The 25062-nt window shown below is 37.2% G+C and overlaps 1 protein-coding gene across 1 annotated transcript in view; it reads right to left on the bottom strand.

Moving 5' to 3' along the window:
• Nucleotides 1-2352: 2352 nt before the first annotated feature.
• LOC124787640 (aspartate aminotransferase, cytoplasmic) overlaps nt 2353-25062 on the bottom strand; it is a 72615-nt gene continuing 49905 nt past the window's right edge. Inside the window, exons 6-8 of the mRNA XM_047254417.1 lie at nt 20133-20298; nt 17867-18009; nt 2353-5045 (exon numbers count right to left, since the gene is read on the bottom strand). Coding sequence (XP_047110373.1) covers nt 4894-5045; nt 17867-18009; nt 20133-20298 — 461 coding nt within the window. The 3' untranslated portion in view covers nt 2353-4893. The remainder of the gene's footprint in view (nt 5046-17866; nt 18010-20132; nt 20299-25062) is intronic.

Raw genomic sequence — 25062 nt, 5'->3', positions numbered from 1 at the left:
GCACCTCCAGAAACCAGAAGAAGGAAAGCGTTAGGAGATGGAGCAGAAAGTGGTATGTTATCTACAAAAAATAAAAAAAATATGAATGTAAGTGGTATAAATATCAACCAACGTACACAAACACTAGTGAACCAGGGAAGAGCAACGAACATTAGTTGCGGAATTTCTAGCAAATAAGACAGTGCCCCAGGTGTTTGAGGATTTTTTTTCTGAGAAACTAATGGATACTATTATTGAACAAAGCAAAATCTATGCTTGCCAACATAACAAAATAAATTTTCTGCTAACCAAAGAAGAACTAAAATCATTTATTGGCATACTACTTCTGAATGGTTATCATAAGCTTCCCCATGAGAATATGTACTGGGAACAGGCTCCCGATGTCGGTGTTCCTTTAGTCTTCAACTCCATGTCAAGAAATAGGTTTCGGGAAATAAAGAGATTCATTTATCTCAATGACAACTCCAAAACAGACAGAAACGACAAGATGTACAAACTGAGGTTGTACTTTAAAATGCTAAAAAACGAATTTGGTAAATTTGGCGTATTTCATTCAGAACTCTCAATTGATGAAATGATGGTACGTTATTATGGCAAACATTCAGCTAAAATGTTTCTGAGGGGAAAGCCTATCAAATTTGGATATAAAATGGCTTTCTTTATCATTTTTCGCCATACTAAGGCAAGACTGACAATAAACAGGAGCCTGTAGGTGCAAGGGTAATAAATGGAATAACCAGCATGATTCTAGAATCAGAGTGTCCGAATTATAAGCTTTTCTTTGACAATTTTTTCACCAGTGTTGACACACTGACCACACTCGGAAAGAGTAAAATGAAAGCTACAGGAACAATAAGAGAGATCCGAACTAATGGATGTCCTTTGATTGACTCGAAAAGAATTGCAAAAGAAAAGGAACGAGTATTCTATGACCACATGTTTGACAAAGAGAACAAAGTTTCGGTTGTGAAATGGACTGACAACAAACCAGTATGTGTAGTGACAAATTACAGTACTATTACTCCTCCGAGTTCCACTAAAAGATACTCACGGGCAAAGAAAAAGGAAATATCTGTTACAATGCCTCACCTCATTGAAGAATACAATGCCCATATGGCTGGCGTAGATCTACTGGACAAACAGAAATCACTTTGTAGGACGAGGATAAGGTCAAAGAAATGGTGGTGGCCATTATTCACACAGATGATAGATATCTGCGTAGTAAACACATGGCGTGCATACCAAATTGCTAACTCTAATGCGAAGCTCTCACTTTTGGATGTCCGAAGGACATCAAAGAAAACAGGATCAGTACCAAAACGCAGAGGACCACAAGGAAGCAAATTGATGTGAGGACGGGTGAGCACAGATGTACGACTAGATCCAGGAATCATTTCATTGTGCCAAGTAAAACAGAAGAGATGTGCTTACTGCAAGAAGAAAAAAAAACAAAAATTTGTGATAGGTGCAATTTTTGTGTACACAACAAGTGTTTTGCTTCATTTCATACTGAATAGACACTCAATAACATTAAAACATTCTTTATTTATGGTTTGTGTTGTTTCTTACAATATTATGCATGGAGAATAAGGTTGTGAATTTGGCTAGCGCATTTGGCCAATGTCCCAAAAATGGGATGGTCTGTAGTTTTTGTTCTAATAAACTGAAAATTTTCAAAACAACTTTTTATTCAGTTAATCACTCAATGTAACGTATTTATGTATAAAAGTTTGCAAAAAATGATCCGATAAAGTTTTGGGCAGTAATGAGTTAATAAACTGCTTCCAGCTGCCTGGCCTGTAAATTATTCCTGAATAGTGAGGCTGAACCAGTATTTTTCCTCTCTTAGCTAAACCAAATTGATAACTAACTGCTGCTGTATAACCATCATAGACAATTTATTATGGGTGTCCACATCTGTTTAGAGGAGAACAGTTGTATTTAGATATCAACTAACAAATGTTCTTGCACTATGCTTCCTACTCACATTGGTATTGTTATATTAAGGACCAAACCAAAGCTGGACATCAACTCAAGGCTCCTTTGATATGTTCTATCTGAATTGAAAGCAGTTTTTAAATCATCAGATAACATACTTTCCCAGTTATTTCTAGCAATCACTTCCTTATCAGTACCCTGTCTAACTGCCATATGAAGCTGAAACTTTTCGTTTAGGGGATCTGACACGAGGGAAACTAGTACTAAAATTTACAATACTTACCCAGACAAACTTTTTAACTGAGGCATTTAATTGTAAAGGTAGAAGTGCTTACTCATACTTCACAAAAATGACTTCCTTGTAAATAATACATAGTCAGGTCACATACGGCCATAAAATATTACAAAACAAGATAAATCTTACAACTTTATTTTTTACTGTCAACATACTATTGAACAAAAGACAACTCAACAAAAAAATCAACACAGAATAAATATTTTTTTATAATTTTAATTGTTGTTTATATTTTGCTAACTGCAAAATCACACTTTGTACTTCCCTAAATTTGTTATACCAGGAACTACATAAATAAATCACTCTCATAGGTAACACATGATTCCAATACAGGGAAAAACACTTGGATAAATTAGTTTTCATTCAAATATTACTGAAAGACTTCACTAGTCGTGTTAAAGGCAACAGTACCACAACTTGAACAAAGGAACAAATATTTGAAATTATATGACATAGCTGCCTTGTCATACAACTACAGTGGTTTAACGATATGACCAAATGTACTGAACATCATCTGAACCCATGTACATTGCCCACACCCTAAAATCTAGTAGCAGGCATGAGTGGATGCAGATTAAATCTCAAAAGTAATACTCTTCAAACGGCTGTTAAACATTAGCTGTTGGCTATAGCAATAGCTTACGATCTTACAAAGTAAGTGTATCTTACTATCTCATGCCAAACAACTTCGTACGCAACCAAAGGACAATAAGATGACAACAATTGTATTGATGTTACTTGATACATTTTCTTTTCCTATCTTATTAACAATGTTCAGCTTACAGCCATTTAAAGTCAACACATTCAACTAACACCATGGAGTATGATTTTGTGTGAATAATACAGAAAGATGGGTAGTAGGTCTGGGAGCCTTGAACTAAATGCAAAATAAATTCATTTTTTACCAACTCTGGTAAAACCAAATTATATGAAAATAGATCTCCAAATATCTCTGCAAGCATTGTTAGGAGAAGTTAGGTACATAGCAAAATTCTTGATTCCAACATCAGTGAAAGCTTTGAAATATCCTTGGGGGTAAGAGTGGAATATGGCTCTGGGGAAAATATAATTAGGTATCTGATTTTACAGTTTCGTATACCTAATATTTGACATGCAAGTAGCCGAAGTGGTGTCTATTCGATGGGAGGCCCTAGCCAAATCATCATCATCATCATCATGCATATAACAGGATAATGCAATGAATGATTAGTGGCTGTCTCAGGTCTTGTGTAAGTAAGATTAGTTAATGACCATTGTTCCCTAAGAGAGCAAATTTTTTGAAGGCTATGAAGTTATTTTTTGTTTACTGTAAATACAAGTTTTTCTGCAAGGGCATGGCTAAAAGATGTTCTCTAGGAAAAATAAAAGTTATCTAATGAAATTAATGTTTTAACATGCAAGGGGCGTTCTGGAAATAACTGTCACTGAGGTTAACTATTTACAGTCTTGCTGACATTCAATAATTTGAACAACACTTAGGTGGTTTGAAGGTTTTCTATAGTATTATACAGAAGAAACATTTAATTGTGAAATGGGAAAACTTTCTTCATAGTAAAATGGTACAAAATACTGTAACAGGCTGGCAGTAAAAATGGTGTAATGATAAAAAATGCAGAAAGCCAAAATAAAATTTGAGACCATGTAACAAAAAGCATAAAAATTGCAGTTGTGATCAAATGCAGAGTCCTCAGTTACAATCTTAAAATTAATTGCTGTTATCACTTATATTTTCACAGTGAACAAGGTTATTTTTTCAATATTTTGCAAATATTGCAATATTAGGCTTATACGTAGCTTATATCAAATTAATAATTAGATTCATCAGTGTGACTTTAACAAAAATTGAATGTACTAAATAACTTTATAGGCATAATGCAACCATATCATAATGACTGCTGCAGATTACCACTAAAACGTTCCAAATGAAAATATATGTAATACAGCACAAATAAATATTTCAGAACTGCAATAAACTGGTAATGTTCTATACAGCAGCAAGCTTCTATATTATAAAAAAAAAATAAAAAATAAAAAAAAATCACATAACACTGATTTCTATACCCGTCTCAATATGTTTTTGCACAACGTCATTTTTTTTTGTCAGCCATAAACTCATAATACCAATTTTCTCAATTATTTCATAAATCTATATAATGTTGAACGACATTCAAAGTATAAAAATATTTACTTTTTCAACAACCAAAATTCCCCCTTTTTAGAGTGCAATTCCGTCTACCACATTATTCTAATTAAACGTTGTTTCTATTTCATGAACTCGATTAAAGAATAAATTTGATACAGTAAAATAATTAAATGTATTTTCCCTGAGAGCAAACAATGTTCATAAAACCACATTCCACAATGTTTAGTGTACTTACACAATATTTCCTTTTTCCTTCCAACACACACACACACACACACACACACAAAGTATAAAATTGGGCCCTAAGATCAGCGTAAGACTTTATATATACTTGGTGTTTTAAGAAACTCAGCTGTCTACGTACTGCAATGGCTACTCAAAACTGTTGCCACTGCAGAAGTTAAAACTATCCAGTACAACTGCACGCATTCGCCAAGACTACAAAGACAAATCCTCAACAAATCTGGTTGGCTGCAGACAACCAAAGTATGTCACATATTAATACTGAATAAATTTATCATATTTTGCTTTCAGGCAACAGTAGGATTGTATCATGGATTGCTTTGGCAATATAATCTATGTTATGCGTAGTGACACCACACATATTAATACGTCCACTCTTCAGGAGATAGATGTGGTATTCACTCATGAGATGTTCACACTGACGAGCTGCAAAGAGAAAAAAAGATAAAGGTGATATTAGATAAATGAGATAGGAACTTATAAAGGTGCAACAACCTAGTTGAAGTGCAATATATCAAATGCCACAAAATATAATAAATAATTACTTTTAAAACTGCCGAATTCTCAGTCCTAAATGGGCATAATTAAATGGAATTTGTGGATTTGAAACATAGCAAGGTGAAATAAGTCCATATTCTGCATATTTAAAGACATCAATACTCATTTTTTCACTCTCTTCCATTTAAATTATTTGTGTGCAGTCTACATAAAATACCATTATGTTGTTATAAACTGTTTTATAACCTTTATTGTTCAGTCTGTACTTTTTCATGACAATGGTTTATATTGCTTCTCATCACATAGGAGAGACACTGAGTCACACACAGGCACAATGAAGAACACTGCTACCAACTGCCTCTGAGCGCTCAACCATGTGCAGGTGTGCGCTTTTTCTTTTGTTGTTGTTGTTGTTGTTGTTGTTGTTTTTTCCCTTCCTCTTCCTGTTTCTGAAGAAGGAGCTTGCGTCAAAGCTAAATTATTTTAGCAATCTTCGGCATTGCTCCGGCCTGCGACTCAATACCTCTTCGTTGTGCTGAGTAGCAATCTATCTTTTCTACATGTTATTCCTATGCCTTTTGGCATAAATATTTCATAGAGAAACGTTTTACTGAAGGGAATAATTGAAATTTAAAATCTGGATAACCCAGGTGCACCTTAGAATCTCTTCTTGCTAGTAACTATTTGTTTGAGAGCCACATTTCCCATTATGTAAGGAACATCTTGTCTTGTTCTAAATGTAAGACATATTATTATTCAAAGCTGCTATTGTATAACCATATTAAAAATCCAGCTATGCTGTAGCCCTATTTTTTCTGTATTCAAAAGCCCATACTTTTGCTAGATAAACATGTTAGTTGATGGAAATTTCATGAATCTGAAATTTGGATTTCTATAGAAATCTTGGACAGAAGAAATTTTGCTAGAAAAAAGTGCACTCCTAAAAATATGCTCATCAAAATAGAACCTAGTATTAATGCGGAAGAATACATGGTTTACAGTTAAAAGAAATAACTTTATCAGCAGATATGAATAATTGTTATTTATTATTCATGCCATCTACGTTATTTATTGCATATGTACCAGTAAAGTGAACAGCAATAACAGATTAGGCCTTACAACTGTTCTGACTGGTCAACTGAACCTACAAGACAGTATAGGGAGTGATCTATGATGGTGCGACAAGCCATTATTGCCAGTAGATCAGCTCCTAATTTGGCATCACAAGGGCTGAGTGCACCCCATACCAGGCCTCCCTACCTTAGAAAAAATCCAATGAATCGAACCCGTGTCCTTTTGCACTGAAGGCAGCGACACTAATTGTTCAGCTATGGAGAGTGTCATATAGTATGTAATTGCTCTGTATTTTGATATTTTATAAAAAAAAAAGTATTCCAATGCCATTGACGGTCAATCTTCAATGAGTAATATTCCATGAAGTCAGTCTCCATGAATTTGATTACACGTATATTTACAAACTACCATTCATTTAACTGGACTCCTTGAAACTGTTTAGATAATTGAACTATTTTTTAATAACTGGCACTATGATCACAATTTATTAAGATAAAGGCACTATGGTCAGTAAACCTATGGGCTCTAATCCTTCTATACCATTTTGTTTTGCTGAGCAGTGATAACAGATAACCCCAAGTCTACTGTATTATGTGAGCAACCTTCATACAAATTCTGTACCAGCCTGCAGGTGTATGATAAACTCTTCAGCGGAAATTCCAAGATGGAATAACAATAACATTATGATAGGGATAGACAGCTGCTCACCTTATAGAGGAGACCATCCCTAATGAGGATTATACTTCATGCACGTGTAACTTAACCTGAAAGGCAGTAGTTCAACATGGAGCAAAATGCTGCAACTGCACAAAGTAGGAATAACACTATGTTTGTTAATTTTATAAATAATGAAAGACTGCTCCAACAGAGTACTATTAATTAGGTTCTGTAACTAACATTTTTATATCGTATCACCTTCAGAGTAAATGTAGCTACTGCTTGGGGAAACAAAAATGCAAAATATCATGTCACAGGGATAGGATGAATCAGAGAGATATTTGAAGCACTGATCTGGTCCTCTAAAATCTGTGTACTAGCTGAAGATGATAAAACGGAAGCCAAAGTTTTAAACTTCACATTTAAGATATCATTCACACAGGAGAATCACATAAGCATACCACTGTCTGACCACTGAACAGACTCCTGTATGGATGACATAGTAATAAGCATCACTGGTGTAGAGAAACAACCGAATGAGTTGGAAACAAGTAGGTCAGCAGGTACAGACAAAACCCCAATTTCGATTTTCAAAGAGTGCTCCATGGCATTGGTCCCTTATTTAGTGGCATGTATCATGAATCTTTCGCCCAGCACTAAATCCCACGCAACTGTAAAAAAGTGCAGGTGACTCCTGTCTACAAGAAGGGCAGAAGACCAGATTCGCAAAATTACAGACCAATATCCCTAACATCAGTTTGGTGCAGTATCCTTAAACGTATTTTCAGTTTGAATATGACAAATTTTCTTGCGAACAAGAAGCTTATGTTCACGAATCAGCATGGTTTTACAAAGCATTGCTCATGCAAAACTAAATTTGCCGTTTTCTCACATGATATATTGCAAATTACGGATGAAGGGCAACAGGCAGACTCCATACTTCTAGATTTCCGGAATGCGTTTGACATGGTGCTTGGAAGGCATGAGCATATCAAGTAGATTCACAGATATGTGAATAGCTGAACACTTCGTAAGTTATAGAACCAAGTACGTCGTCATCAATGGCGAGCGTTTATCACAGACGAGGTTATTGTCACAAGTGCACCAGGGAAGTGTGATAGGAATGCTATTAGTCTCTACATACATAAATGATTTGTCGGACAGGGTGTGCAGCAATCTGCAGTTCTTTGCTGATCATGGTGTGGTGTATGGCAAGGTGTCAAAGTTGGGTGACTAGGAGGATACAAGTTGACAGACAAAATTTCTAATTTGTGATATGAATGGAAGTTTGCTCTAAATGTAGAATAATGTAAGTTAAAGGTGGATGAATAGGAAAAATAAAATTGGGCCACACACAGGTCACTGGAGCCCACTCAGCCTCTCAACCAGTTTTGATTCTACAGGAAACAATATAGTTTGCACAAATGACTTGCATGTACTAAAAAGAACATAATGTCAAACAATGTGTTCTCTGAACAGTAAGAGCTGTGGATGTGCAACATAATGAGAAGCAAAGAACAAAATGCATAATTTTTGTGAATAGATCATTGTCTGGTGTAATAAAGACCTCTTTGTTCAATACATATCCATATTCCTTCCCTGTGAAGGGAATTTTTCCTGTCTGTTACTACCTTTTCTTTTACTTGTAGTTAGTAGCAGAAAAGCATCTCCCTCATATCACACCAAAGCATACCACATCAAAACACAGTACAGCACAGTGCTACAAGCACACATTTTGCTTTGACATATTACCTTTACACTGTCCATATTACCCAAAATGCATCGATATATGTTGGTTCTTATACGTGCAGAATCAAAATTTGAATTCCATATAGTGCCAATAAGATCCAAAATGGTTGAAGTGGGAACCAGTTTATATTATATCTAGAAAATTAAATTAGAGGCCTTAGGGGCAATGGAGTATAGGAGAGAAAGGAAAAGAAAGAAAGCAAGCTTGGATACAAAGATAGAAAGCAGAAGACGGGCACCATCCAGTGGTTTCAAGGAAAGAATGTGATAGAACCAAGGGAAAGAACAGGAGATTGGACCATCAAAGGAAGAATGAACTGCAAGTGTAAGTCCTTAGAATACCCAGAAGGAAAAAGAAGAACCAGTTTACTTGTATGTCATTTCTGTGACCAGCAGTGTTCATCAACATAAGGTAGTAAAATATTAAATGCTGTACTCGTAATGTATTATTATAAAGCTATGTCACTATAATGAAATTGAAGAAAATATTTTCTTAATTTACTGTGACAAATCGAAGGTTATTTGCACTATCCTGTTAAAACATACACAGCCCAATTCAGCACACAGCTCTTATGTTTCTCTTCAAGTATTTCTTCATTGTTTATTTTGTCCTTGTGATACGGTCATTTATTCATTTACTGATTAGCACCATCAGACCATGGTTTCACAAGTACAGTACCTTTTTTTACATTTTATTTATCTACAAAATAATTTTAATAATAAATATTAAAAGGATACGAATGCCTTCATTGGCAACATGAGTAAATAATACTAACTATGAACTAATAAAGTTAATACTGGCAGTACTTTTAACACAAGTATGGCTGCTGCTGCTGCTGCTGCTGCCACAAACAACAACAACAATAATAATAACGACGACAACCATAGTAGCAATATACATGTTGTTGTGCATGATGTCTATCAACATAGTATTGATTTCAGTGTAGCAAAGTACTATTGACCACTGCTATACCTTCACTGAAATTATTTATCTTTTGACATTTGTCAGATGGTAATACAGGAGGGCTTTACAGCAAACACATTCCATGAGTACAAAGTGAGCACATGCCTGCAAGCAGTGAATACCGTATCCCTTTCATCACTTCAGGGGATACGGTGGGGAACCGTTAACAGATTTTGGAAACAAGAAAATCCATCCTGACTAAAATTCTTTGAAAAATCTAGAATAGAGTCATTCCACATCAACTCATCCAAGCCTCCTGCTCAACCATCACAGATTTCGATGAAATTTTGTGTGAACATTTGACTACTTCCCAGTGAATGCTGGTAAAGTTTAATGTCTGTCAAGACAATACTTGTTTAGATACAGTTACTTGTTTGACTCCATGCATGAAATTCCAGAGAGTGAATGAGAATTTACAGTTACATTGAGCTGTTATGTCCAGGCAATATTTTGTTGAAAGAAATGAAATTTGGTCATCTTGTACAATTCCATGCATTCCCTTAAGAATTATAATCAAAAGAATTTTATGAGCCACATTTAGTCAGAAAATTTTAGACACAATGGCTCAAAAAAATTTCAAAGTTTGGCTTCTTGTAATTTGGGGACTGAACACATGACTAACATGAAAGTTGGAATGTGGTAACCTAACGACACATAGCTCTCAGATACAAAGTTTCATTTTTTCCAATACTGAATGAATGATGTATAAAATTGAAGATTTTGTAAATAAGGAACAATGTGGTATTTTCAGCCTGAATTATATTCTATAAAATTTTCCAAACTGGGGTCATTAGCAAGACCATGGTTTTAACTGTTAATTTTTGTTTTTTTTCTTCATTATCCAATGCGGGCTGACAATGCTAGACAATTTGAATCAAGTGAGGCGTAATGATCACATCATGAAAGAAACGTTAACTTCAGATTCTTATATGTCATAGAATAAATGCTTGCTGAACATGAAACTTAATATGCATTATGTTGGTAGCACAAGGACTGGAATACAAAATTTCGTTCACCTACTATTTTGCAATAATCTATAAAATATGATGATTTTTTGGGAAAGTGAAAATAGGGTATATTAGACACTTTTTACAAATGCCATTTTCTATTAAAGTTTCAAAACCAAGGACATGACAAGAATCTGAAGTCTACATTTCTTTCGTGCCAAAATGTTTGCGCCTGACTGACTGAAATCATGTAGCATTTAAATCGTCTAGCATTGCTAGCCCCAATACACTTTGTTTACTGGCTAAAACCAGAATCTTTCTCATCAGCCCAGTTTGGATAATTTTACAGAACACAATTTTTGCAAAATCAGGTTGAAAATACCCTTTTTTATTGCAATTTTACACTTCATTCATTCAGTATTAGAAAGTGGTACATAAACGAAACTTTATATCTCAACTTTGAGTCATTAGATTACGACATCCCAACTTTCATGTTCATAATGCATTTAGTCCACAGGAAGTAAGAGGCCAAACTATGAAATGTTTTTGAGTGCTAATTTTTTCAGGCAACTTTGTCTAAAATTTTCTGGCTGAATATAGCTCGTACAACTCATTTCCTTATTATTCTTCAGAAAATGCACAAAGTTGTACAAGATGGCCAAATTTCATTTCCTCCAAGGAGGAGGAGGAGGAGATTAGTGTTTAACGTCCCCTCGACAACGAGGTCATTAGAGACGGAGCGCAAGCTCGAGTGAGGAAAGGATGGGGAAGGAAATTGGCCGTGCCCTTTCAAAGGAACCATCACGGCTTTTGCCTGAAGCGATTTAGGGAAATCACAGAAAACCTAAATCAGGATGGCCGGAGACGGGATTGAACCGTCATCCTCCCGAATGCAAGTCCAGTGTGCTAACCACTGCGCCACCTCGCTCAGTCATTTCCTCCAACAAAATACTGCCCAAAATATAACAGTTCAAAGCAACCACAGTGACTATATCTCAGCCAGTATTATTGTAACAAATGTTAAACTTTACCAATGTTCATTGGGGACATGGGTGAATGTTGACATAAAATTTCGTCAAAATCCATGATATTCAAGCATTAAATTGTTTGAAACTTATGTAATTTGACGTGAAATGACCATCTCTATATTCCCTATCAAACTTCAAATCAATTACTTCAAGCTACAGATAAGCATAAACTGGATACTGGAAGCTTTTGAATTTCAGTTGCACTATGAATCCCGATTATTTCCGAACGTGACTCATGCTTCATCCGTAAACACACAAACTAATAAATTCTGTTATAAACCTACATCTTCTACAACTTCTTTCGCACTACTAAGAATGTCACATCCAGCTGTATGCCCGTGTTGTGTGCCATAACCTACGTGGGACGTACTGAAAATAATGTTTGGTAGCAGCACCACACCAAACTGCTCTACATGGACATAATGTGCTGAAAGCTTTGGACCAAGGCAACCAGGTAGATGCATTATTTCTGAAAAGCATTTGACTGTGCCACACCTATGCTTACTATCAAAAGTACAATCACATGGGTTATTACGTGAAATTTGTGACTGAATTGAGGACTTTTTGGTAGGGATGATGGAACATGTTATCCTGGATGGACATAGTATCAGATGTAGAAGTAACTTCGGGTGTGCCCCAGGGAATTGTATTGTGATCCTTGCTGTTCATGTTGTACATTTACAACCTTGCGGACAATACTAATAGTAACCTCAAATTTTTCATATGATGCAGCTACCTCTAATGAAGTATTATTTGAAGAAAGCTGCATAAATATTCAGAGAGGTCTTGGTAAGATTTCAAAGTGGTGCAAAGATTGGTAACGTGCCTTAAATGTTCAGAAATGTAAAATTGTGCACTTCACAAAACGAAAAAATGTGTTAGCCTACAACTGTAATATCAATGAGTCACTGTTGGAATCGGCAAACTCAAATGATTACCTGCTTGTAACACTTTTTAGGGATATGAAGTGGAATGATCACATTGGCAGTCATGGGTAAAGCAGGAGGTAGACTTCAGATTATTGGTACAATACTCGGGAAGTGCAACCAGTGCAAGGAGATCGCTTACAAATCACTTCTGCGACCAGTTCTAGAACATTGCTCAAGTGAATGGGATCCATGCCAAACAGGACCAACAGGGGATACTGAACATGTACAGAAAATGGCAGCACAAATGCTCATGTGTTTAACTGATCCTTGGGAGAGTGTCACAGAGATACTGAAGGAACTGAACTGGAATACTCTTGAAGATGAAGGTAAACTAGCCCACGAAAGTCTATAACCAAGTTTCAAGAAACTGTTTTAAATGATTACTCTAGGAATATACTGCAAATCCCCTACATATCACTCACATGGAGATATTGACAGTAAGATTGGAATTACCTCATGCACAGAGGCATTCAAACAATCATTCTCCCTGTGCTCCATACATGAATGGAACAGGAAAAAACCCTAATAACTGGTACAGTGGGACATAACCTCTGCCATGCATCTTAGGGTGGTTTGCAGAGTACAGTAGACAGTTGCAACTACCAAATATGACACAGCACTTTACTGAAAGTAGCACAACTTTGTAGCTCACCCAAACAGCAGGCTCACTCCCTCTTCAGAGAGCTTCCTTTTAAGTTTAAAAACCTCTGCTACGTGCTCAGGTCATCCACATTTTCCATTTTTGTATTCTATATCACTATAAGGTAAGTAGAGAGTCTTGGTAACTTTAATTCCTGAACATATTCAATTTCTTAAGAAACACTGAACATTTTTTGAGAGCCAATCTTTCCAAGTGACAAGCTACAATTCCTCATACTGCGGACTGAAATGCAAAACAATTGTCAGTGTTACACAATGCTGACTCAACTACTGCTGTTATCTGGTACTGCTCACTGTCAAAACTGACCCTCCCCCATTTCACAGCTGGTGCTTCCCTTGTGCGCGCGCGCGCACGCACTTGTGTCCCCACCCCGCAGCCACACTATGTTTCTACAGCGTGTATATGCGGACAAGGAAAAAATATTCCCGGATATTCCGTTTAAAAAATATACTTTTTCCTGGGCGAAAATACACTTTTTCCATACTAAGTGACAGTAGGTTTTCTGTAGATTTTTCCCTCAGAACTGTAAAACTTATAAATCCTTTTGAATGGTTAACTTTTATACACTGGCGTAAAACTTCCCAGAAAAAGAAATGTGAGAAAGAAGTTTTGGAAAGACTTTTGATGATAAAAAAAGGATAGAAGTTTTGGAAAGACCTTTGATGTGCAGCAACATATATGCTGCATATTTTCATATTACAAAAGTATAAATTCGAATTGCACCAAGCACAGCACGTAAGTTTCCGGAGATTTGAAATTGAGATTGTGATGTCCTTTTGTAAGCCAGTCATACCTCATGATCTCGCCAGCCGATGACAGCAGATATTCAGGGCACAGGACACATGTTACAGTCAGCCAATAGCAAGATCACTGTTACATAGTGCAATCACACAAAGAGGAGAAGTTAATGGTTTACATTAATATACATAATATAGCTACAAGGGAAGCTAAGCTTTCACATGTAATATTGATCTTTTTTGCGTGTGTTATACTTTAAGATACACCACACGAATGTGACAGTAAATTTAAAATAATGACAAATGTTTGGTCTTCTAGGCTTGAAATTCTTGTACATGGCTGGTCCTCACAGTGCTCAGTTTTAAATGCTCTGTGATTTAAGAAATTCATCCCACTTTCTCACATGTAACAATTCATCTTGCGTAAAAAGAAATTTACTTTGCGAATAACACTTTTCGAACCACCGTTCACAATACTACTCCAAGACTATTATAAATAGGTTCCATTTAGCATTTGCCAGAGAGCGCCAGAAAACAGGCATTATTGTGCGTGTGCAGCTGTAGTGGTGTAGGAAGCCCGCATGTTCATATGTATAAAGCACTAAGAGAGCTTACATTACACCGTAAAAGAAACAGGACATCAGAGGATACTCCAAGAGCATCGAAATTTTGTAAACCATACTAAAATTCATAATTTGGCTTGAAGTACACATCAGCTTTCTCCAGATTCACAATGAAGTAGGTCACATCTGATATTAAGCTTTTCAGTGTGGTTCTTAGGATGTAAATTTTCTTGGAATATCAGTACAGCACTATTTCATATTTGGTTCTTTATTACGGCATAATGCCATACATAGCAGAAGACGAAAACATGCACTTGAAATTCAGCGAAAAGTTGGAACTAGCCAATACTGTGGAATGAAACACTTCGTTTCAAATAAATGTACTGCCTCAGCGGAAAGATTAATAAAGCCAAATTTCTTTAGCAAACTGACAAAAGTAACTTCATTGTTCTGCAAGGCGATTAATGCTTGACTGCTTATAACTTAGAAATAAAATAAAATCAGAAAACAAACTAATAATACATTTTTGTCCTCTGTAATTATGTGACTACTTTAATTCACTTGATAATCCCGGGCGCAGACATCCGTTTTGTTTTCATTTGACATGGGAGCTGTAAACGAAACAGTGAAATCACTTAACGCAAACACGGGTCACATGGAGACTAACCCCCTCCCCACTACAACTCCGTCAACTCTACGCATGTGCGAATCTGGCAGCTAGGGTATGCGAGAAAAATTTCTCTTGTTAGCATCTGGCTGCTTGCTGCTACTGCCTATACAGCGAACACCCACACTTCAAGTAGCGGGAAGTGGGAGAGGGTACCGTTCATATGCGAATCAACTGCGCATGAGCCCGCTGGCAACTGGTCAAACGAACCTAATGTAAACATTCGTGACGTCACACTCATAGAAAGCAGTTTATTGTTAGAAAGTATTGCACAGTCTCCACCCTAAGGCTTTTGACATATTTTTGCTATTTGCAGACGCTTGTGCATGCATGGTGCTTTGTTGTTGTAAATGGCGCATTTCCTTTGCCACTCAAGTTTTATTTTTATTTTTTGTCTCGTTTATATTTTATTGCTGCAGTGTCATTCTCCAGTAGCAGGATACAGTAACATTCTTTGCTAGAGAATCAATTCTTACCAGTCAAAATTACAAAAATTTAACTGAATGCTATAACAATGAAAAATTCCCAGAATTGCGAAAAATTCCTGGGTTTTTCCCTGTTTTCTCCCAGACAAAAAAATTCCCAGGTTTTTCCCAGATTTCCCAGTTGTCCTGGGTCGTATACACCCTGTTGCATGTAACAGCCCAAGTAGTCACGAATGCTTACATTCAAAATTGTTGGCCCCTAATACAAAGCTGTCACACTGGCCGTCCACTAGATTGTTAAGGCTTAACAGGAATTGGGCTGCTAAAATCAGTAGACAGTGTTGCAGTTAAATGAACTACCAGCAGTGCCCAATAATTATGCACATATGGTGCATGCCCTGAAAATTGCCTGTGAACTTATGGTTTGTTGTGGTGCATTGCAATACCAGAATGTATGACACTCAAAGCACTGATTGTAGGAAAAGTTTCAAGGTGGGGAGTGTCAACTACCAAGTAATTTTGGTCAGACTATTAATGTTACTTTGAAGCTAATTTTTAAGCCCATTTTATTCTTTAGAAGGTATATATATATTTCACTCAAGTGTAGTACACACAAAAACTTTTTATAGATAGTAAGGAATCTACCCTTTTAAGCATATAGGGTGGAATAAGTTCAACTTGAACCTCATTTCTAATTTTCACCGAAATCCCAACTTTTTTCTTGGTAGTACAACTAAGTGACAACTTTTGCATGAGATGAAAGATAGCTGTTTTATAGTGTTGGTCTCTGGTACATGGCTTACAAAACAGTTATTTCTCTCAAAATGCAGAAATGAGAGATTTCACACGCTCATGTAATGAAAAAGGACTCATGGTTAATTCCAATGGTTGAATACTGATATTAAACACAAGCATGTGATTGCACTATGTTTAGGATCTCCTTCCTACTACATACTAGCAACATGCAAGCAAAACGAAGTCAAATGCCCATACACATCCTCTGACAAATTCCTGTGAATAATGCTGTAACATTAATGTAGATGAACTGTTAACTACAGTTACCTTGCTGTCCTTCAAAACTGTCACCTCCCATAACTAAGCACCACTGAGCTCCGTGATACATGTCCTGTAAACTTTGCGCGAAGTCTTCCTTCGGGATGGTGTTCAAGAGCCACATCACATTTCATTGGATGTCAGGAATATCGTCAAATCTCTCTTCTGTCAAAGTGAGTTTGAGTCAAGGGAATAAGAAGTAGTCTGGAGGTTTGAGTTCCGGCGAGTATGGTGGATGTTCAAGTTTCAACACCCTTTATTTGCCAGGAAATGTTTGACGATATCGGCTGTGTGCGGTTGAGAGTTGTCGCGAAGAAAAAACCAGAAACCTCGTTGTGTGTACTGGGGTCATACCCTGCATAGACATTGCATCAAACAGGTCAAAATTTCAACATACCATGCAGCGTTCAACGTCGTTCCCTCAGGTAGAAATGCCTTGTGGATAATGCCTTGACTATCGAAAAAGGTGAAACATCATTTTGATGCATAATTTTTCAGCTCTGACCTTTTCCCAATGATGTCAGATCACCATTCCATGATTTGCCATTTCGTTTCAGGATCATACCAGAGACATCAGTTTTCATCCTCTGTGACAATATGGTTCAAGAAATTGGGTGTCACATCCACTGTTTTCACAAAATCCTGTGGAGCCTCAAAATGTGCCTGCTTCTGATCATCAGTCAAGCGATGTGGCACAAGACGACAACACCTTTTCCTCTTCCATAACTCCTGGATAAGGATTTGTCGCACAGAATCACGGTTCATCTGCAGTTCATCCACTATCATGCACACAATTAATCGACGGTTGCTCATGATTAATGTCCTCACTTTCTTAACGTTTTCGTCACTGATGGCAGTCACCAGTCATCCACTACGGAGATTGTCAGAAACACTTTCCCTGCCCCCTCCGAAACAGGTGTACCACCTGTACACACACTTCATGGACAGTGCTTGAACCTCTTAAACACTTACCAGCTTTGCATGCGTTTCTTTCAGTGACTTGCCAAGCTTAAAACAAAATTTTAATTGACCCTTTGCTCGTTCATTGTCCTGTTCTCAGTTCAGAACCAACACACTACACATGCACTTTGTCCAACAGGTGTAACACACACAACGCTCAACTGAACTACGGTGGGGACAGATTGTCAACACCAGCAGCTACACAGGTGCAGCATTGTGAGACACCAGTTTTGCCCGATCGACTGTTCTGACTTCATTCACCGAACTTTATTGTCAGAGGCTGTAAAATGTGTTTTCATGCTTTGACCAGAAAAAAGTTTCAAGAGGATACTCACGTGATAGCCCTGTGTACGAGAACATTCCAATCTGTTGTGTGATGTGGTCCCATGTACCAGGAGTACCCAGTCGTTGAAGTCGCTCCTTTAAACCTTGCCTCATTTCCTTGATACGAGATGACATGGTAACAATGCAATCTTTCCTAGAATTCAAACACAATGCCAAAAGTACATAACACCTCTGTGGGAAGAGTGAAGTGAAATCAAAACAAAAAGTTTGTACTCATAACAATAGTTGAGAGAGAGAGACAGAGAGAGAGAGAGAGAGAGAGAGAGAGAGAGAGAGAGAGAGAGAGAGAGAGAGAATGATATCTATTATTCATTAGGTCATCTATAGTACATCACTGCATTACTAGTCTATTCTGTAAACTCATTTTCCCATTCAGATCTTACGGAGCAACACCAGGCACACTCCCAGCTAATTCACAATATGTATGTGTGTGTGTGTGTGTGTGTGTGTGTGTGTTTTTCACTCTTTTTTGTGTTCCTATCGATAATTCCAAACTTCTATTATTCGGCGAGTGGCCTCCTTTATGCCAAGCAACATGTTTTATTAACAAAAAGGTTATCATTTACTGAAATTTAATCCTACTTCAGTTCTGCTCATAATCAAGCCTGTTTAAGTATTTTCATACTTGTCTACAAGCTTAATAATTTCCATGTAGTACATGGCCACTGCCAGTTATTCACTGCATTCTTAGCCTCATCATCATTTTTGAAATATTTCCCACTTAACTGTCAGGGCTTTGTGAAACTGAAAACTTAAGAGAAAGATATGAAATGTAATGTAGATGTTTAAAATTTTCTCATCCAAGTAAGCCTCTGGTTGCAGCAGCATTGTAAGAGCACACACTTTCATGAACAAGCAGAATACCATGTTGAAGCATTTTGGATTGCACATTATAGTTTTCAGGTGATGTCACACTGTCGATATAGACTACCAACAGATAAAAATAAAAATCCACTTCAGCTGCTAGTAATTTTCTTAATTTATTCTACAACTGGTTTTGAAGCTTAAAGTTCACCTTCAGGTGCAACAAAATAATTATGAAAACAAGAATGTGTGGCAGTCGGGTCAGCCAGCCATTGGTGATCCCACCCGTGTCAAACAAATGCATTGGAGCACAGGTGCAGCAATCGCAGTGACTGCCTGTGCCTGGACAACATCTGCTGTCACGGATGTTCACCTGATCAAATATTTTGCAACAAAAAACACCTTTACAATAAAAAAAGAATTAAAAATAAAAATCACTAAACTTTCACACCGACAGAGTTAGTCTGAATTTTCATGGATTTTGGGTAAAAAGGGATGACATCATTTAAGTGACTGGCATGTGGGAGAAGTAAAATACTTGTCTCACTGCCAGTAAACATCTTAATCCAGAAAGGTATTACATCTTCATTGCACTGTGTCTGTAATGGCAGTACTGTGGCAATTCACTGTGTTTTGTGTTTGCCACTCAGTTGGCAGGGAACCCATTAGAGACAAATTTTGCTATACCCAACATGTTTGAACACAATTTCACCACAAAAAGAATGAGAAATATTTGAAAAAGGCATATGTAACTCATCTTGTGTTCCGTGTCTGTGCTAAATGATTTCATTCCTCATTTCATTCTACAATATGTCTAATGAGTAACAGTTGTTCAGGTCAAGTTTAGTCATGCACAGTTATTCCCTCATTGCTGAACATTTCATACAACACTCCCACATGTCATTTGTTCACTGGTTCCACTTGACAATTTCTGCCAGTTTCAGTTTCCAAGCATTCAAAAAATTAAACAAATTCGCTGGGCTCACACTTCACAGGGCTTTGTCATTCAGTTCATTTTAATGAATCACAAAATGGAGAACAATGGCAGCTAATTTCAAATGGTACTCAGAGCACAGACAAGATGACGAAACACCTCAACCTTGCATAGAAGCCTTTAATTAATCTGTGCAGAGGGAGTATGCAAAATGTTGTTACTTCCTAGATGACCCTTACACATATACATGGTGAGAGCACAGGATAAAATGATGTCAATTACAGCTAACAAGTTTCTTTGAGTTTGAAGTTTCAGTATTGAATCGAACTTCATTTACAACTTGACAACATTTATTTTAAATATAACATATGTGGAGGTGTGCTTAGTACTATAAATTAATGGCAAATGATCATTTGCCCACAATGTGCTCAGGCTTTCAAGCATAAAAAAGTTTTAGATCAATCTTCATTGGTTTAAGAGAAAACTTAAGTCAGAATTTTTTAACAGTGCAAACCTACCATTCTTGGCACAAATGTTCATTATTGAGAACAGTGCTGACAATCTTTGCTCCATGATTAGGTGGATTAGAGTACATTCCTCTCACAGTAAGAGTAAGCTGTGATTTAACATTTACAATCTCATCGTTGCTGTTGAGTACCACTGTCAGATTTCCTACTCGTTCATCTGAAAAAGAATAAAATATATATATCTGTAACATAAGTGCCAATAGTACGTAACTACTGACTAGGATATTGCATCCTTTATCTCACATCTTTCAAAAGATGTTACAATGCAGCAATGGGAAGAAATATTATCTTTTAGAAATCTTCCGCGGACAGCATAAAATACAAAACAAATGGTAGCGAAGTAATAAATGTAAAGCACACATTATGGTCAACAAAATGCCCCCAAACATGTGGTTTTAATGAGGTTAAGTGAACTACACATTCAATTTTACAATTTTGTATTTTATTCTTTAAAGCAGTCTGTACGACACATGGCATTATGACAGGCCAGTTGAAATGTACTTGATGCACACTAACAATACATTATAATCTCCTGATGGGATATTTAGCAACTCTCTGCTTACCTTCCCAGCTCTCACCACCAGTTTCCGGGTTATACATAAGAATCTGTATGTGCAATACAGAAAGAAGGATATAGTGAGATGTATCAGCAGCCTGGCATTGGCATAAATCAACTATTTTAGAACCATTTCCACTTTTAAATGAAATATTCAATAACGAATAGTAACATGAGGATGACATTGTATATGAAGCTATCAGACTCTTACTACTTTGAAATTAGAAGAACTTGATGATATGCAATGACCAATTTCTCTTTCACATCCTCAAGCACACACTTGAACCACATTCACACTACTGTAGGAGAAGGTGTACATCCATATAAATATGTATCTAACAACTGGTTCCGCCATAAAGTCTCTCCACAAATGACTGAACAGTTTTTCCTATGCAACTGCATCACTTCTTCTTGGACACTTTGTACGAGTTTGTCTAATAACTGTCAGCTACTTCTTTCCAAGTCAACTGTTTTCCAGAAATGTTTAAAGAAATTTATCCATTTCAGCTTCAATCTCAGCTGGCTAAAGAGTACTTACAGCTATTGTCAACTTAGATATGTGGATACTGGGGGAATATTTTCACAAAGAACAACGTTTTGAAGAGATCCTCTATATTCTTACAGGAACTGAAGCAATTCTGTTGTCTTAATGTTTTTATGTAGGTTCAATTCCTGCAAATACAAAATCCAAAGGAAATGAGCATTGTGGGAAGTATATTACTGGAATTTTCAATATCTTCTGTGTTACTGAAGCAGCAATATTTAACGTTCCATAAACTTATTGTCAAAAGTACGATCATATTGGCTATCAAGGGAAATTTGTGACTGAATTGAGGACTTTTTGGAAGGGAGGACACAGCATGTTATCCTGGATGGAACAGAAGTAACTTCAGGGGTGCCCCAGGGACATTTGCTGGGACCCTTGCTGTTCATGCTGTGTATCAATGACCTTGCAGACAATATTAGCAGTAACGTCAGACTTTCTGCAGGTGATGCAGTTATCTATGATGAAAGACTGTCTGAAAGAAGCTGCATAAATATTCAGTCAGATCTTGATAAGATTTCAAAGTGGTGCAAAGATTGGCAACTTGCTTTAAATGTTCAAAAACGTAAAACTGTGCATTTCTCAAAACAAAAAAGCATAGTCCCCTATGATTATAATAGGAATGAGTTACTGTTGAAATCAGCCATCTCTCACAAATACCTGTGGGAATGGTATGATCATACAGACTCAATTATGGCTGAAGCAGGTGGAAGACTTCAGTTTATTGATAGAATACTGGGAAAGTGCAGTTAGTCTGCAAAGAACATTGCTTACAAATTACTCATGGGACTGGTTCTAGAATATTGCTGAAGTGTGTGGAACTCATATCAAATAGAACTAACAGGGGATATTGAACATATACAGAGAAGGGCAGCACAAATGGTCACATGTTTGTTTGATCCATGGGAAAGTGTCACAGAGATACTCAAGAAAATGAACAGGAAGATTCTAAGACAGACTTAAGCTATCCCAAGAAAGTCCATTAACAAAGTTTTAAGAATTTCCTTTAAACTATGATTCTAGGAATATTCTACAACCCTCTACCACTCACATAGGGATCATTAGGATTACAATAATTACTGCATGCACAGAGGCAATCTAACAATCCTTCTCGCACTTTATATGTGAATGGAACAGGAAGACACTTCAAAAACTGGTACAATGGGACTCTGCCATGCCCCGCAGTGGTTTGCAGAGTATTGATGTAGCTGCAGATTTAGATTTCATGCCTTAACAGCAATTCTTTTGCATTTTTCAAAATCCACAGCAGTGCTTAAAGTTGCAATGGAAATAATGTGAAGCATTGGACTGATATTCTCAAATGAATGCTTCCATGTTGAATGTGAACCAGCATGTAACAACTAATTGTTGAAAAAACTACTGTATAGCTCCACAATGTGAATTCAAGTTTTTTCTCTTTCTGTATTTTAGTGTATTTCTCAAAAAAGTGGAAACTTTGCACGACATGTGGAATGGGAAATAACATTGCACAACCAATTTTCTGAAATAACATGGTGCATTTTAAATTAGAAAGGAATCAGAATTACAGACGCAGTGCAAAATACCTAAGATAATTAAGGCAGCAAGAGTGTTTGTTTAGTATCATTAGCCAGGCAGAAAAAATAAAAATATCCCTTTAAAACTTACCCATCAAGTCAAATTAGAAGTTCTTCCTGTTGTAACGCTATAGTGTGAGCACACACAATCAAACAGTGCATGAAACAAATGCCTCCAAGGCCAGCCTAGAGAGGTCACCTCACTACCTGGACACACGACGCAACAAGCTCTGTGCCGTTTGCTCAACAGACCAATGTAAGCCCAGTGCGCTGAGTCTTCGGCATCACTTTTATTTACTTGCTTATCATATGCTAGCTACAAGACTATATACTGATGTGTTCTACAGCTAGGATACTTTGTACTATTCTATACTTCATTCAGTGTTATTGTGGATCTCTTCATGTGAAAGCAGAATAGAACTTGATTGGTGTTACTTCTGGTATTGTGCCTGTATAACATACTTGGCAATGAGTGCGATATTCCACTCTGCGTGTTTCGTTTCCTTGGTTCAATATACAGCGAACATGTCAGTGGAAGAAGTTGTTGAACAACAGTGAACCCTCACCAACCAGCAGCAGGCTCTCACTATGGCACCAAACAATTTAGCAGCCTTGCTGACGTACCATGTCCCACCACCATTGACGCGACTCATACTGTTTCCTCCATATCATGATTCTGCAGAAGATTGGGACACACATGAAAAATTCCTTCAGCAACATTTTCAAGCTCTTTGTGCTGCAGACCCCAACTCGTATAGGGCTCTATTTCTTTCACAGATTTCTCCTCATGTTTATCACCTTTTGAGTCAGCTATCTCTTCTTCAGCAATGTGCCAGTCTCTTTTTTGATGAAGTGTGTCAGTTGCTCTATTATTATCACTGCAAATGTAGTTATGTCATTGCTGCTCGCACTGAATTCTACTGTTGTCACAAGCAGCCGCAACAGTCGTACAGTGCTTAGGTAGTAGAATTTCTTGAACTTCTGCATCGTTGCCAGTTCATTACTGAGGCTCACAGCTTCATGATGCTGTAATATACCTGGCCTGATAGGGAAGTTTTGGTGAATGTGCTTTACAATGTGAAAATCCCTCCCTTGCAGATGTTCTGAACAGTGCTCAGTCTTTTGAAGTATCTAGGGCAGCAGGAAATCAGACAGAAGCATGGTGTGAAGTAGCTGCTTCTCTTACTCAGCCGCCATTAGTTAGCTCATGGGGGAAGAAGACGTTGCGGTCATGCAACGGTGGGCTCCACAGCACATGGGACAGCACCATGCTAAGCAACAGCAGACAAATCACAACAGTGGTCATGTGCTCTTCTTTCATTGTGCCCTTATTATTTCAATCAACATGAGTGGGTCAGGTGCCCAAAACATTAGGCAACATACTGCTATTGTAAAAGTGGGGAGGGGGGGGGGTCGAGACACTGTGTGCAACATTCAAAGTCCTTCACCAGACATGAACATGGCTGTGAATCATGTTTCCCAAGTAAAGGTAGCCCCTAACAAACTCTACATTAAAGTACATGTGATGGACAAGATGTTAAAAATTCAAGTGCACATGGGTGCAGCAGCGACTTTGTTAAATTCTCAAAGCTATGTGAATATGGATCACACACATTGTCCCTGTTCTTATCGGTTGGGGAGTTACAACAAACTACAAATATCTATACTGGGGTAGTTTTAGACTTCCTTAGTGTAAAAAGCAGTTCTTCAGCCTTTGACCTTTCTATTCGTGGATGATGTCAACACTGAAGACTTATTTGGGTTAGATACCTTCAAAAATTTTGGCTTCTGTATTTTTGACAATGTGCATCGGGTGTCAGATCAAGCTTCATGCCAATAACTGGACGTGCTCTGCTTGGAATATTCCTCCCTGTTTTCGAAAAGTTTTCAGTGTGCTGCCAATTTCAACACTCACATCACACTGAAACTGACAGCAAGTCCCGTTTCTTTCATCCTCACCCAGTCCCAGTAGATTTACAGGAACCAAGTGAGATTTGAACTAGATCGACTTACATCTTTGGGCATTATCATGCCTGTCTCCTCTAGTGGATCACCTACTCCATGGGTAAGTGTCAAAAAACCTAATGGCAGTCTTTGGCTCTGTGGCGATTTTGAAGTGTCATAGCCTATTATTGACACCTATCCTTTACCCAATCTAAAAGGACTCTTAGCACAGCTTTCTGGGGCTAATATTTTCCAAAATAGACTTGTCAGAAGCCTGCTTACAACCACCTCTGGGTGGTGATCTCAAACATGTCCTCGTAG

This window comes from Schistocerca piceifrons, chromosome 3 (genome assembly GCF_021461385.2).
Source record: "Schistocerca piceifrons isolate TAMUIC-IGC-003096 chromosome 3, iqSchPice1.1, whole genome shotgun sequence".
In the NCBI taxonomy this organism is placed as follows: domain Eukaryota; kingdom Metazoa; phylum Arthropoda; class Insecta; order Orthoptera; family Acrididae; genus Schistocerca; species Schistocerca piceifrons.
Note: the sequence above shows the minus strand (reverse complement) of the source record. Positions and strands in the feature narration are given on the sequence as shown.